Source organism: Glandiceps talaboti, chromosome 18, assembly GCF_964340395.1.
Source record: "Glandiceps talaboti chromosome 18, keGlaTala1.1, whole genome shotgun sequence".
Taxonomy (NCBI): domain Eukaryota; kingdom Metazoa; phylum Hemichordata; class Enteropneusta; family Spengelidae; genus Glandiceps; species Glandiceps talaboti.
Genome location: NC_135566.1, coordinates 13,075,001 through 13,091,639, shown reverse-complemented (window position 1 = coordinate 13,091,639; position 16,639 = coordinate 13,075,001). Strand labels below are relative to the sequence as shown.

Here is a 16,639-nt window from a genome sequence, read left to right as displayed (position 1 = left end):
CATACTTGAAAATCATATAACACAAGAGATACTTCAGACTCTGTCATAGTCTCAATGGCTTGAGGATGAACTGTCTGTTTTTACAGGGATTTTTGTTCATTTGTTACATAACCTTGACCTTCAAGTTGAAAGCCAGAGCAACTGTTTCATCTGGGACCTCATCATGTGTAGTAAAGGCGCATGTAACCTTGGAGGGCGCACGATACAAGGGGATAACTGCATGGTCAAATTAAATGTAAAGATCGGACAATTTATCATCAAAGACACTTGGAACTGTGAGAAAAGTAAGCGACACTACCAAAACATCATTGTCATTTTCAAGTCAGTATTCTCTGCAAATATGATTGTTCTTCATATTCAAGTTAACAACATTCGTCTTACCGAATAATAATATCCATCTTTAGTACATCCACATTGGTTTTGTTCAACACACACATCTCCATCCAGTAGATAACCATCGTTACATTTACAGCCTTCTACACAGACCTGATCACATGATTGGTCTGCTTTTGGATCTGCGCATGTCGGTGGACAAGCCGTGGAACATTTACTATACGTTGAAAACAGGGGACACTCCGTGGCTTAAACGTAAACGAGAGAAATTCTATCAATTACTGTCTTTAGTTTGAAAGCGTATGCTATGACGTCACAGAAGAAAGGTTTTTCTAGCAACCTCTTTCTAGACTGGTTTTATATATTTGCCTTGTAATTTGTTTTTGTAACGCATTTTTTTTTATTTTTGTTTGCTGGTTTTACATGTTCGTATTGTCTAGCTTTTAATTTTTTCAGAGGCTGTAAACGGGACTTGCTCCCGTTGGTCTTTCTTTAAATAAAAATAAAACAATGAAATAAAAAAAATAGTTGAAAGTGCTAACTAAAAACAGGTGTGTTGAACCGTAGATCTAACCAATGTTTTATGATTAAATGACATATGCTAGTAAATGCATTCGAGCGGGCCAATATTTCGATCTCTCATTTTTGCATTTTTTTCCTCTCGTTTCGAAGGTAATAACTCTAATATTATTAAGTGTATCCGTGTTAATGGAGATGTTTAGAGCATATTAACAAGTCAGTTACAATTTCAAAACAAAGATGTTATCAGTCTCAAAATGCTATCGAAATTCTCCTCAACAATAATGCAAATACTTTATGAAGCTACACGCTTTAACCATGTGCATGAAATAACCAAGAGTCATCTCGTTAAATGTCTTCCATTTTATATTATTTCCTATGTAATCCCAATGCATGAAAAAAAATCTCAGGATTAGGATTACCTTGGTTTTAAAAAACAGAATTAGAGAGTTTAGATAAGGGAGAATTTGGTAAGTGAGCGAAGGCGCTTACGACATAGGTTTTCTGTTCTCCAGTCAACGATGATGCCCAAAGCCAAACAGCTCTTTGCATACGCCTCGGCACTACTGCATTGAAGCGAATCGTCAGGATAGAGTGTACACATGTCGTAGACGCATGCGTCATAGTAGAGTTGAGGAGACAACACTGTATGGCACTCAGATAACGGACCTGCAAACAAGAATATTCAAGATTTGATGAAAAAGTACACAAGATCAATATAAAAGACTAAAAGTATTGTAAATATTTTTACATATTTATGTACTTTTTTAAATTGATGTTGGTACCATATAATGGCTTCAGAATATATGAAGTAAAGGCCACCGATAACATTAGTGAAACAAGTGATTGACAAGACTTAGTACACTAAAACTAACACTTGCAAATAAAATACCGTCGGAAATGGTTATATGAGTACCAACGTGCACATTACCTGCAGGATCTATGATGAAATTACACTTCTCTCTCACTTCAGGTGCATGTCCGTCTTGAGCATCAATGCACGGGCTTTTTTCTCGGACACCAATGTCACAGCCAGACTGTCAAATGACCAACATTTCATAGCTTCAAACTCTGTTCATTATTACATTGGTCGAAATTACTGTGGTTCAACCCTTTTCACAATGCGTGATTTCCGCAATACCGATAATATGTATGTATGTATGTATGTATGTATGTATGTATGTATGTATGTATGTATGTATGTATGTATGTATGTATGTATGTATGTATGTATGTATGTATGTATGTATGTATGTATGAATGTATCTCTCTCTAACATGAAATGGCATGAAAGAGTAGCTGCTACCATAAAGTGCATTTCTATGGTAGTTAACACACAATCCTTGGTCGCCTTCATCATAATATATGACCAAGCATATTATCATTAATTTAGCAAGTTTAGCAAATTATGACTGCGTAAATTGAACTCCTTGTAGTATGTATATCAGAAAAATAATAGAAAGACTGGGTAATAACGTATTATATGATGTTCTATCGCATATAAATTATTCACACTGAATATAGATTCTGTGTACAGAATATATTCACTCTATTCCATGATAAAAGTCTAACTTACCAAAGTGCCATCGGCTATATCTGGGAAACCATCGCCTTGACTACATATACCACACACTTCGTTTGCTAACCATTCTGGTAATTTGATTTCGAATCTCTCTTTGCCATTCCAGTTTACAGTAAGGCCAAAATTTGTCACCACATTCTGAAAATTGAAGATGAAAAAGTTGGCATCTGTACTGATAGAATGTTTCAATATCTTCAGTACAACAGATGCTCTCGCCAAACCAATAAGAACAAACTGGTTGTTTTTCTGAATTAAATAGAAAACTCACGTACATAACATAATGCAGATGTAACCTTATCATAACGTTTTACAAATTAAATGTTCGAGGCTCTTACATTATAGATAACTATTTAAAAAGTTGATAATTATACATTATTCTCCATCTCTTCGTTCAGCTAAGCAAAGTATTCGTGACCAAAGGAATTTGTCTCTACGAATCACTAAATTAAAAGTATTACTTACGAGTCGCTAGACGAGTAGTGACAAACCTTTAGGTTACGAATACTTTTCGGCTGAATGAAGTAAAATATTGGGAAATAATATGATTATACATTCCCAAGCATAGATATGGGTTGTCGGGACGTAGAACACGTGTTAACGTCCATATTTTCTGTTCAAAGACAATACATTGGCTAAGTATGGTATAGTACTATTACTATAGCCACACACACACACACACACACACACACACACACACACACACACACACACACACACACACACACATTGTATTAACACCATGTGACTAATCCTAATAAGTGAACAAGGTAATGTGACGTCTTACCACAAGAAACCCACTTTTTTGGATTACAATACCATCGTCGGGTTCACAGGGGAGCGTGACAACAACTCCATCCACGTATACAATGTTATCCGCTGTTAAAGAAATCACCTACAATGTAAAAAAAAACAAAAAAACACACAAACAAATTTACTCTTTCTGCTTAGAAAGGTAGAAAAATCTAATCTTCTAGAAAATGAGCAGTTGCATCACTATATCCCATTCTTGTGTTCTTGTTAACGCAAACGCCTCTCCCGTAGTGACTACCACACGCGCACATATGCCTAGTCTAAAATCTTGATTTGAGAATCGTGCCCAGTGCAAGCTATGAGATCGAGTGCACACCCATTTATATTTTAAACAGATAAAATGGTGGCAATTTGCGGCAAAACTTCAGATCAACGTACCCTCTACGCTGTGGTGAACTAAAATATTAAAATTTGTACTTGAGATCAATTTGAAGTATCTTTATGGGTTGGAAATAAGGTAAGAGTGAATGATAACAAAAAAATATAAGGCGTTTACTATTAATTAGTTCCTTCTTAAAGTGACATTAAAGTGACCTTGGATAAAGCAGTGATAATTGTACTCTCCTGGTAAAGCTGTTCAAGTTACATGCTATCAATATTCTATAACCCCACGGCTCCACAAAGCCAACTTGTTGAGCTGTCCATTTTAAGCTCCACAACTACGTATACGTACTTTTTTAACATCTACTGTCATATATTAAGCTTAGCCAATATATATAATTTTTCATTTGACAAGTCTGAATAATATATATATATATATATATATATATATATATATATATATATATATATATATATATATATATATATATATATATATATATATATATATATATATATTATTCAGACTTGTCAAATGAAAAATTTTGGAATACAGTATAGGAAAATCAAACGCAATTATCGCAGTTATCAACCTACCGTAGTCCCAATGGTAACTTTAACCTCCTTCGTATACGCTGAAGACACTGTGTCATCGATTTTCATTTCCTCGTCTACCGCTTCGATGCTGAATAACGGGGTTACATCGTCGTTGCTGCATTTTTCGGCCAGAGTGTACGTGCAGTTTCCTTGTATGTAAAGTTCCTGTGTAGGTGAGTTGACCAAAGCTCTATCTTGCGGCTGGTCATCGTCATCGTAAGCATAGATGTGTGGATCGCCCCATCCAGAACAAACAACATATACTAGATATGGAACACAAGGAAAAGCCGTTATAATTTAAGAGTACCAGGCTAAACGAAAGAAATTGATGTAAAGAAAACAAAGCAAACAGAAATATAGATAAGAAAGGTACTGTAATGGTATATAACCGATGTAAACGTCATTTTGATGTCGTTAATATATCGTTCCGAGGGAAATACTGCATTATCATACAAGTGAATAATTGAGCCTGGTTACAGAAAGATTATGACCACAACAACAACAACAACAACAACAACAACAACATCATTATCATCATCATCATCAACATCAACAACGGTAGCAGCAGCAGCAGCAGCAGTAGTAGTAGTAGTAGTAGTAGTAGTAGTAGTAGTAGTAGTAGTTATAGTAGTAGTAGTAGTAGTAGTAGTAGTAGTAGTAGTAGTAGTAGTAGTAGCGACATAATAAATATACTCGCCAATTTCACAGTTCGGGCCTTCCCTTTGACCCTTGCAGGTGTGATATATATCGTCTCCTGTCGAAAAGACAACGGTGCCATCCTGCAGAACTGTCTTTATCCTGATCTCATAGTAATAGTCCATGTCAAGCCCTATGAGTTCACTTGTTGACCCTTCAGCATCTACAGTATACCCATCTACCCATTCTTCCGTGCCACGTTTCCTGTACTGGATAGTATGCACGTCTGTCTGTCCGGTTGTTATAGCAGCATCTATTTCCCAGGACACCGATAGCGTGCTTGTAGTGGCAGATAGTACTTGTAGGTTATATGCAGCTGTGCTTGTCATGTCTGCAAATTTACAACAAAAGTTAATGTTCGACCACTGTAACCCAATTCAATTTTTTAAAACAAAGCTCTCGTGCAAACATTTGAATTGCAAGGCTATGGCCGTCAAGCAAATAGTATCAGAGCCTCAAATGAACACCTATCCGATTTGCTTTTTCAGCAAAATTGTGAGTATGCTTTATTGGGTTCCCTTGTCACTTTCTTTGTACCCACAATATCCCGTTCACTATACTAAATGTACAAGTTTGAATATAGTTTACTATTAAGGACATTTTTCTCAAACATTAGGGTTAGAATATTAGATAACATTCCTTTAAAATTGCCTTTCCCAGGTCAGTGTTTCAGATATGTAGAAGATGACATTTTCAGCCACTTTACATGTTATACTGTTCAGTTTTGATGAATTAGATGAAAATGCTCACTAAACTTACCATGCTGACACTCACTGCCAACATTTCCAAGTTGACACGACTGTAGTGTCACTACTTCCCCATATCCCAAAGTATCGTCCATTTGAACTACAGCTATATCAATTTCGTACGATTCAGCGGCATCGAGGCCCTGCAGCACAAACAGATATTGGTCTCCAGCTACAACTCCTGGTTCTATCCACTCCGATGACCCGTCGGAACGGTAACGAATAGTTGCTGTCTTCACTTTAACAGTAGAGTCCCAAGTGATCGTCGCCGACACACTTGATTTTTGAATGATCGTTATATTCTTGACAATAATATCATCAAGTTCTGCAATGAATTGATACTAAAATATTAACAAATATAATCACAAAAAATGAAAAGTTTCTTCATTTTGCTACACATATATAATGATGTAGACATTTCTGGTCTTTGTACATTTTGGATCTCGCATGAACCTGTAAAGTAACCAACACGTATCTTTATAGAGGTGATGATTCAATGCACTCCAATGGACTCACTGACGAAACTACTGAGGGTCTGTTACCTACCAATTCCTTTCCCGCCAAAATTATGGTGATAAAAATTTATTATTTCTGGACTTTTGATACATGTCTGGTATAAACTTTAGTCTCGAAAAGGATCAGCAATACATGTCTTTAGTTTGTCCTCAAAATAACATTAAAAGACCACTTTAGTCAACTAAATCTTTACAAATAGAGTTCCTGTTTTAATAGTCCCAAACATTCATATGGATGGCATGTTTGTCAAGTCAAGACTTCGTCAACTCACCTCGCTCACAATGTATTCCGGTAAATCCGTTGGTACATCTACAAGTATATTCATTGATACCATCGTCACATGTTGCATCATTTTGACAAGGGTCACTTAAGCAGTCGTTCACATCTGAAACAAATATTGTAATATTTGAAAGAAAAGAATTTTAATGAACTTTCGTGTTCATATTACGAAAATTCTGACTTATTCTGAAATACTTTCGGCTAAATTTAAATCGACATAGCAGCTTTCGTGCACATAAAACTGGGCATGTGCGATATACACAAGTTTCTATAGACATTTTATCAAGTCAATATGTATAAAGCATTGTACACAGTAAAAAAAACTAAATACATATGGTAGGACACATGGAAATTTAAAGAAACACCATTGAAGCAAATTGAGGAGAGAAAAGTTGTATAATTTGTAGGAGTCGATTCCACGTGCCCTTATAAATAATTATGGTTAAAGTGCTCTGACCAGCTGAGCTAACGTGACTACAGTTAGATTTCGTGCATTTGTGCTGAGGTGTACTTGTCTTTCCTCTCGGCAGTTGAAATTCAAAACAACACTCACCTTGTTCGCAGTCGGCGCCAATGAAACCCGGTACACATGCACAAGTCCGGACTGTGGCTGTCACATCGTTACACGTGCCGCCATTCTGACATGGGTTGTCATCACAGATCGTTGCTTTTTCTGAATACAATGAGGAGAAAAAATAGTTTCGAATTTCAAAAAAATATTAGATATTTAAATAAGAAGCTCAACCTTCATATATTGTTCATACTTTCACCAAGCAAATAACAGACATTAGGCAAGTTAATGAGTCATTATATATATATATATACCGTTTGGTGGAAATGTGTCTTTATAGATCGTTTGGTGGAAACCACCCCTGTAACATTTAGTACTTGTACCAGTTGCTTGCCGCCTTTTTTATCACGTGATTTCCCCACCTGTTGACTTGATTCGGGCGTGTAGTCATCTAAAGCCATTTTTCAGCTACATCCAGTAAGTTCCCATTTTCATTTGTATCATAGTTTCCCTGTAATTTTTTATCGACACATCTTTTACAGTACATTCCACCGCTTCGTTATTAACTTTTAAAAAACAATGTAACATTACTGTTAACGATACAATTTCTTTAGTATTTATTATCACATTTCCCATGATGCAACATTCAACATGGCGGGTTTGCAAGTTCCCTATTAATAAAACCCGTCTAGGAATCCAGTCCTTGTTTCATCGTCTGAAGGAGATGTTATCCCAAATATCATCAAGACGCTAAAACATTTACATCACTTAATTGAAATTTCAGAATATCTAAGCCTATATAGCATTCTAATCAACTTAGAAATTGTACATGTTCTTGATTGTTTGTAACTTTTGACTTAAAGTCGAATATTTCAGGATTTGAAATAAGGTATACTGAAAATAAATATTAGCGAGTTGAACTCACTAATTTCACATCGGCTGCCTGAGTACTTTGAGGGACACTGGCAGTAAAATTCATTTTGTCCATCAAAACATCTTCCTTCATTCTGACATGGATTGGATGCACATTCATCCAGATCTGTGAAGTAAGAAAAAATAATTAAAAAAATGAATACGTGAACGAGTTGAACACATGTACGGTAGGAAATGTTGTCCAGATTAATGTCCTTGTATGGGTGGGTTCACATGGGAAAGATGTACATGCATATATGGAGTGGTTGCCATTCCTTTAAAAACTAATGTTAACTCAGTTGCATGCACAGGTCAAGACTTAAAGCGACGTTAATGACTTAAAAACGTGTGAAATACTAAAAATTCTTCTGAATGTCAACGCATGCGCGAACATGCATTCTTAGTTGGAAATACTAAAAACACTATAATTATTATAATGTTACGCAAGTATAAACGACGAAGAGGGATGTATATATAGCTTTCTTGGTTACGATTCCTCAAGTGTTCTAGTCGTTCCTGACATATCCCAATAGTTATGACGTTCCATACTCACAACATTATTGCACAAAAAAATTGCACAAATTTCAACATTATTGATTTATTTATTGTCCGCTTTCGTAAAAATAACTTACCGATTTGACAAAATGTTCCGCCGAAACCGTCAGTACAAGTGCAGTTGAAAAAGTCAATGTATTCTGTGCATAACCCACCCTGCTGGCAAGGATTACTTTCACATTCATTTATATCTAGTTAGATGGACAAAACACAATTTTTGTTAGGTGTGTGTACTTGATGAATGATTGATTGAGATGCGATATTGTACAAAGAGTGGTTTGAGATTTTCTGTCTAGGTCCAAATGAAAAAAAGAGTTCCCATAACCTATCTGATGGAAAGCGGTTGCCGTGAAGTTTGATCTCCCCAAAATATAACTAGATTTTTCATATTCACTTAGTAATAGTCTTGTCCTCGATTTGACGATTCTCCAACAACTGACAGTACTAGAACTCATCTTCGTCTTTAAATTTTGCTGACGCGTACGTTCATAGCAGACACAAGCTTAGTCACAAAGTCTCAAAGACAAAAAAATAACTTCTTGGTTTCCATGACTGTGTTTTTACGCAAAAGAATGTCACGTCCTCTTCTCAAACACATTTTATTCCTGTTTTTCCACAACGTGTTGTTTTCTAGTGTACAAATACCCCCCCCCCCCTAAATCTTCAAAAAATACATGACGTACCAACATCGCAGGTTACTCCTTCATAGCCCGATACACAGAAGCACTCGAAGGCGTTGTCCAGATCCCGACAGGTGGCACCATTTTCACACGGTTCATCGTAGCAGTCGTCGAATATTTCACAATGTTCACCTGTATATCCTGCAGTACAGTTACACTCGTACCGGTTTTCCAAATTTAAACATGTTCCAGTATTGTCGCCACATGGATTCTCGGTATGCAAAGCACACTCGTCGATATCTGCCAAAAACACAAATATTAAGTCATTTATTCTCTGAGGCGCCATCAATTAAATTCATATTTTGCCATCGCGTGCAGATAGGTTTGTCGCTAGCTTTACAAAAAAAAACCACATTTCGTTTTGCTGAAAATTTCCGTACAAGGATGTATTTCATACTATTTTAAATGGAAAGACCGTTAAAATAACTTCAGAATAACTAAATGGTTGTTTAACACAATCAAACTTTGAATTTTGACATTAATTTTGCATTTCACCAATGTAGTAGATTTAGAAAATGAATCAACAGAGAATTTTACATGACATGTTAGCAGTTTGGTTTATTTTTCTTTGTCTGTCTGGTAGGTTTTGGGGAAATTCAACGATGACAAACTGTCAAACAAAATATTTAATAAATGGAGCCTAACAATTAAAATCACGATTTTTTAAAAAATTGATCTTTATTCCCAATTTTTCTTCCATAAGTTTAGTCCCATTTATCAATATAAAATGTCCACAAGGAAAAGCTTAACACATTTAGGCAAAGAGCATTTGTTTTAAAAATGTAATTCCAAAAAACTTATAATCCAAGGGAATGAATTCGACTCTGTACTTCATCCTGGCGAAAAGAATCACTTCAAGCATTTTATCAGTATACAGCTCAGTGTGCTGCTGAGACAACCTCTTCAGGCTAACCTTAACAGGAATATGTTGATTCTTTTACAAACTTTCACACTCGCTTAAGACTTACCTGTACACGTGATGCCATCACCTTCATATCCGGCATTGCAGTGGCAGTCGAAGACGCCATATTGTGTGCCACACGTTGCTTTGGGGTGACAGACTAATGAAGTACAATTGATCTGGTTCATTCCAGTACACGTACACGTTTCATTGCAAGTTATACTTGTAACTGTTTCGCCAATCTAAATTTTGAATCAGAAAATATTTTTTCTTATAGTTTTCAAGAAAGCGAGGTTTTAAGCATTTCTGCTATTCTACTATGAAGGACATGGATGCCCCTGCCCAGCTTAATGTATTATCATATGAGTGGGAAGGGGGGGGGGGAATAAGTCATGAAGATAATTTATGCAAACACAAACAGTAAACAAGAACTGTTCCACTTATGTTATTATGTATAAGCAACTCTTTTCAAGCAACTGTTTTTTTTGCTAATTGAACCAAACATTCGCAAACTAAATTATGCATATTCATATTTGTTATAACTCAGTAGTACTTTGAGAATTCATGGGCATACATATTGTATGGGCCGTCCATATTTATTTATAGCAATCGCCCTGTCCAGATTTCATTTTGATAACTTGAAGAATTTGATAAGGGATACTTACACGAAAGTATAATCCCGGCTCCTCTAGGAAACATCCACAGTCAGTAATGTTAACACATTTGTCAACTTCTAAGACTGTATCATCTTGACACTCACAACCTTCGATGTCTGGATACGGACATTCGACTGGATCTACTTCAGGGTTGATGCAGGATGGCGTACATGCTGACATACGGTGTCTGTATATACTACCCATTGGGCAATCCATGGCTGTGAAACAAATCCAGATGATTCAAATAACACTTATTGTTGAAATTAAGTCAATTAAACGTCATATCAACACTTCTGGACTTTCAATTCGTCCATATTAAATGACAAACTGCATCAATTGTAGATAAATATATCCGATTGGTCAGGACAGTGTCATGTGACATGAAACTGGGTTCGTCAGCTGTTGACAGAATGATGCATCATCTCTTTTGCTGATAAAGAGTGGTGGCTGGATAGGGTTTCTGTCTTGTTTGATCATATTGTCCGTTTGTCTAGCATATTATACATGCACCCCTTAGATGGCCATCAGCCTAAATAATTCGAGGATCATTTTGAATATGAGAGGGGCGTGTAGTGGACGCAATCATTTGATTAACTCTTTGACATCAAATTTATAACAAAATATTCTTAACTAATCTAATATAATTATAATCTCACCTCATCTAATCTAACGAGCAATCAGTATGACACAACAGGACAGTGAATATACACATATATGTATGATTTTGCGACATCGGCGAAAAATAGAAACGAAAAATAGAAACACCCCACTTACGACAACCCGCAGCTTCACGCCAGTTACGAATGGCAACATAGTTGTTTAAACACGCAGAGGCATAGGCTGCAATCATGTTGCAAATCACTGTCGGTCCGTTGTCGGGATAAGCACAGATATCGTAGGTACAAGAATCTAGGTAAAACTGTGCATCAACTCGACTATGGCAGCTCGAAAATGGACCTTTAAGTTGATAAATGAATAGAAAAATTAGTGAGGTTTGTAATATATATCTAGAAAAGGAGACAAAATATGATAATCAAGCAAACTAATTAATGTTAACTAATTAATACTTTGAATACATATACATGTGTAATATAAGTGATTGATTTCGTTGACGTCCATTAAATTTGATTGGCCTGAGCCTTGAGGTAGGTAGTTGATAATTTCCACCGCAATTCCTTGCAGCAATAACAGCTAAAACAATATATATAGAAACGATATATATAATTATATATATATATACATATATAACTCGGTGAGTATCAATCTGCTAAGACAGTGCTCTATACCGCAGTGGCAGAGCGTAATAGTTTTGGTAGTACTGGAACTCTTTCTTGGTTGTATATATATATAATATGTTTATAAGGATGCAATGGAAGTTTTGAAACTAATTATATATATCATATCGTTTTCAAATATCCTTCCGTGATTGGCTCAGATTGTGTCACATGTTAAGGAGCAGTGACCCACAGTGACGGAAGGCAATGTCAGGGTTTTTTATTTTTCCTTCTTACTGTATCCGCCAATATCAAACTTTTCCTGGGAATAGTTCAAGTTCAATCCTCCAAATGGACTGAAATTAATTAATGAACAATGTCAGTTTAAACAAATAACATGTTATTATGTTGATTGACTCTTTAGATGTATGTTACGTTCAAATGAACCATTCAGAGTTGGTGTACAGACATAGACACAGACACACAAACACACATGCACATTGACACATACAATATCTATATGTAGGTTATAATTACCGCTACTGTCTGTAATAATGGAGCAATTGGCCCTTGCTTCGAGTTGCAGGGCTGAGTCAATGCCTTGACACGGATCGACATCTGTAACTACTTTGCAGTCTGGATATCGGCTATCCTGTGGTACCTTTTGCCAATTGTTACCAAACAGTGCTACGTCTGTCACCTGTAAAATAGAAAAATTGTAAGTACTCTTTTGCCTTTGTTTTATTTTGTTCAAACGACACATGTACAACACATTCCAAATCAAGCGACGAAACGGATCAATATGAGATTGTTTGTCACATGGAAGATTCGGTCATTTGGCCGCCAAAAGTCATGAACGTAAAAACGTAAGCCATAGTTGAGTTTCATAACTTACTGCTTCGTTGTCCCTTTTTACGAGTTCATCCGTTGTATTTCCATTGTAATTACCACACATTCCTCGTACGTTGGTTTTCCACGAAGATTCCACCATTACATCCACCTGATCTTCCCCATTCCAACGCACATACAATCCAAACTCTGTTATAAGTTCCTACAAAGAGATGTTATTCTATGGATTGCCTGTTCAATCACATGTCTATTCACATTAGTCGTTGCCAATTGAGAGGCTGCTAGCCATAACCAACTTTATGTAAACCCTAAAGTCATCTGTACCTACCAGAGCCGTAATCTTTATTACTACAGAAACGGTTATCTTTTTAGAGAGTTTGAAATATCAGTACAACTATACATAAACTTAGTAATATGTATCGAGATTTGTGTGTTTAGGATAATGTCAAGAATGAGTAATCATTTGAAATACCACTGCCGACATCAGACCAATGACAACCGGAACTTGTTACAAACACGGAAAGTAAACAACTGAATTGGATTAATAACACTCGGTATAGCATGTTGGAATTCATAAGAACAGTTGCATGGCCTCTTTACATTATAGTTAACATTCACAAACATAGTAAGAGTTTCCCTGACATTTCATGCACAAATAAAGAGGCCATAAAACTGTTCTCATCAAATTATGAAATGTAATACAAGCCTCTGCTGTTCCAACCTCTGCTGTGCCAAGTGTCAATCCAATTCATTTGTTTACTTGCCTTGTTTGTAACAGGTTCTGTTTGTCAGTGGTCTGATGTCGGCAGCTGTAGAATATCCATGTGTATATGAACAATTAATATATACACCATAGTAACATTTGTCATATACTGTGTACCTTTGATTGGAATAATAACAGATTTCTCAGTTATGCATACATGTAAATGACAGGACATTGGTTTTAATATGCCTAAACAGACAGTAGATAGGTACAAGGTCCGCTACCTTTGTAGGTTTATGATTATGTCAATGTTCACTGTGTGTAAACATGAAAACCAAGTTCAAAAAAACTTTGAGAACCACTAACTATCCAACTTCGCAATATAGTAAACTGTGGGTAAAACGACGAATTTTCAAAATAATCATCCTTCTTTGAAAACCTTGACATTACATCATAAAATTACAATGCACATTGATATTTATGTCTCATATTTGAAAGCATTTTTTAATGATATCCTTAATAGCAAATTGGTCTTTTTGTTTGTGCTGATTCTGTCTTTAATGAAAGATATACTTACAACATAGGCTCCCATATTCACGATTTCCACATCGTCATGTGGGTATGTGGGAAGATTGACGATGCGACTATTAACATAGACGTTGCTTTGTTCAAACAACACGTCCACAGACTGTCAAGGAGAATAAAAACACAAAAGTTAAACAGTCGTAAATGATTGGGATAATGGGCTAAAAATCTGAACTTCATGTTCGGATACAAAGATTGGCACCACTTATTGAAAAGATAGAAAATTCAAAGTAGTCTTTAAAGTAGGCATTTCATTGTATTGACGTAGTCTTTACGCTCCTGTTGTGAGGTTTCCGATTTTAATTGTCTCATGCAAACCGCTATTCCTGTCGGCAAACAGCAAGCGCTATTTTATAATATCCATATCTCTCTACTATTAAAACCACAATACATATATCTCTAGATATGAAAAACAGCAAGCGCCATACCATGGTGAATTTATTAGACGCAGGCCCATTTTCTCGCCAATTTCAGAGTAACGTGTACAATATTCAATGTTATCAACATTTGTTTCTGCTGTTCTGAAGTATTATGAACATTTTAGGAAGCACTGTGACAACAATTCCACAGTAACTTAGGGTGTCATGCATTAGACACCATTGCATCATGACATGCCAGTTTATCACAATATTTCTGCAACATAGATTCGAAAGGCTGCCTATGTCACTATAATTAAAAAAACCATCGACAAAATACGGGAATACCTACCGTATTCTTTGTATATATTTCAACTGTCACTTCGTACGGGTACGACACCGAGGCTTCCTCTTCCCTCTTTTTGTTAAAAACATTAACTTCAAACATTGGTGGGTCGTTCTTAATGTCCTTGGCCAGAGTGTACTGACACACTCCCTGGAAATCAAACTTTTCTCCGTCGAATGTTTTATAGTGTGGGTCACCGGCAACTTGACAGAATCCAAACTCTTAGAATGAAGTTACATGAGAATATTGTCAATGTAGCAAGAACAGGGGGGGGGGGGGGTCGATCGATATTATCTGTAGGTAGTGTAATGACAAGTTTAAATACCAAGCAGCGAAAACTTGGTTTTGAATCTGTCACCGTGTTAAAACTGCACGAGTTGTAACTGGAGTATGATTTTTTCAATCAGACAACCACAATATATTCACAGACAATTGTTAAAATACCAATAATTATAAATTGTATATCTTGAGTGGTTGGTATCTGCTAAAAGCAGTTCAGTAACAGGTTGAAAACGTGATCGTCGTTGAGTTCTCTGATTTTTGGGTGTGGACCTAAACATAAATTTTTATGATTTGATTTACCGTGTATACCGCTACAAAAAATACGTTTACCCGCAGGAGTTGTAATACTGTATACTGTGTACACTATTACGAGTAAGTTATTGCACCTAACAAAACATTTTCAAAAAAAGTTCAAGTTGCAGCTAGTGCACCTTAATACGGTTTGTATTAAGGTCGCCTATGCATTTTTCACCCCGTACCACGTGGTCTAAATTGTTTTCATTTATGTGTTCATGGGTTATAATAAGGATTATTATTTTTTGTTTTGTTTCAAAATAGTTTGTCTACAGCAGGATTGGCCATCTGATCACGTGATCTTACGGACACATGAATCTAGTAGTGGGCCAATGTACAAATCTTTTTTCCCAATTGGAACAGTCTAATATTAATCAACTCGAAAGATATGAACAATCATGTATTATGTAAAGATTGGTTGATTTCTTTGTCTGAGAACACCAAACATTTGTGTATGGGGTAAGCTTTATTTGTAGTGTGTACATACTCATTTCTGTAAACTACGACAAAAAGTTTCATCTAGAAAACTTACCTATATCACACTGTCTTCCCATAAAGCCAGCGTTACAAATACACTGGAAATAGGTGAAATGATTCACACAAACTCCATTGGCACCACAGGGATCTCCTTCACAAGCGTTCAATCCTGTAAATGATACGTTGTGATTATTTGTACACAAGCAAACTGTCTGTCTGTCTCTCGCTTCGTCTGTCTGTCTGTCTGTCTGTCTGTCTGTCTGTCTGTCTGTCTGTCTGTCTGTCTGTCTGTCTGTCTGTCTGTCATTTTGTCTGTTTGTTTAGCTTACTAGGTCTACCTATGCCGATTTGAAGGTGACCTAGTTTACCTACCCTGTTCTTTCCCCGGCCCATGGTCTTCCTACATAGTTGTCATGTCAACTATATATACTATGATAAATCGGAATGCTTACTTGTTTCCTTCTGGAAAGAGCTGGCATTTTTTTATTTGTAGACTTTTATTTTGAGTTGTCACAGCCTTGTGCCACATCACAATACAGTGTGTTGTGCTATAGTATCACATAGACATATTTATGTAATAAATAAATACTTTGAAAAAGCAGTACTATTGTAAAATATTTTTTGTGTAAAACAAAACACTCCCGCGAAGCAAAATTAGGAAGGTTTGGGAGGGGGCATATCCAATCATGAACTGACCTGTTTCACACGTATCTCCCAGAAATCCTTCTCGGCAGGTACAACTGAAGTCAGTTGTTACATTACCGATAGCAGTACACGTACCCCCATTTATACATGGTTGACTGTAGCAGGCATCCGTCACTATGGAGATACAATCATTGCAAAGAACGGCAAATTAATAAAAAAAACACACAGAAGACTAAGGTGTTCAGTTTTATGACAGAAATATTATAATTGATAT

General features: G+C 36.2%; 1 protein-coding gene across 1 annotated transcript in view; it reads right to left on the bottom strand.

Moving 5' to 3' along the window:
- Nucleotides 1-16,639, bottom strand: part of LOC144449702 (IgGFc-binding protein-like) — a 41,836-nt gene that overhangs the window by 15,522 nt on the left and 9,675 nt on the right. Inside the window, exons 13-33 of the mRNA XM_078140279.1 lie at nt 16,417-16,539; nt 15,776-15,889; nt 14,674-14,888; nt 13,958-14,068; nt 12,724-12,879; nt 12,366-12,528; nt 11,389-11,571; nt 10,624-10,832; nt 10,026-10,200; nt 9,061-9,297; nt 7,836-7,949; nt 6,953-7,072; nt 6,392-6,505; nt 5,618-5,929; nt 4,860-5,189; nt 4,163-4,425; nt 3,219-3,326; nt 2,429-2,680; nt 1,784-1,889; nt 1,345-1,521; nt 382-581 (exon numbers count right to left, since the gene is read on the bottom strand). Coding sequence (XP_077996405.1) covers nt 382-581; nt 1,345-1,521; nt 1,784-1,889; nt 2,429-2,680; nt 3,219-3,326; nt 4,163-4,425; nt 4,860-5,189; nt 5,618-5,929; nt 6,392-6,505; nt 6,953-7,072; nt 7,836-7,949; nt 9,061-9,297; nt 10,026-10,200; nt 10,624-10,832; nt 11,389-11,571; nt 12,366-12,528; nt 12,724-12,879; nt 13,958-14,068; nt 14,674-14,888; nt 15,776-15,889; nt 16,417-16,539 — 3,782 coding nt within the window. The remainder of the gene's footprint in view (nt 1-381; nt 582-1,344; nt 1,522-1,783; nt 1,890-2,428; nt 2,681-3,218; nt 3,327-4,162; nt 4,426-4,859; nt 5,190-5,617; nt 5,930-6,391; nt 6,506-6,952; nt 7,073-7,835; nt 7,950-9,060; nt 9,298-10,025; nt 10,201-10,623; nt 10,833-11,388; nt 11,572-12,365; nt 12,529-12,723; nt 12,880-13,957; nt 14,069-14,673; nt 14,889-15,775; nt 15,890-16,416; nt 16,540-16,639) is intronic.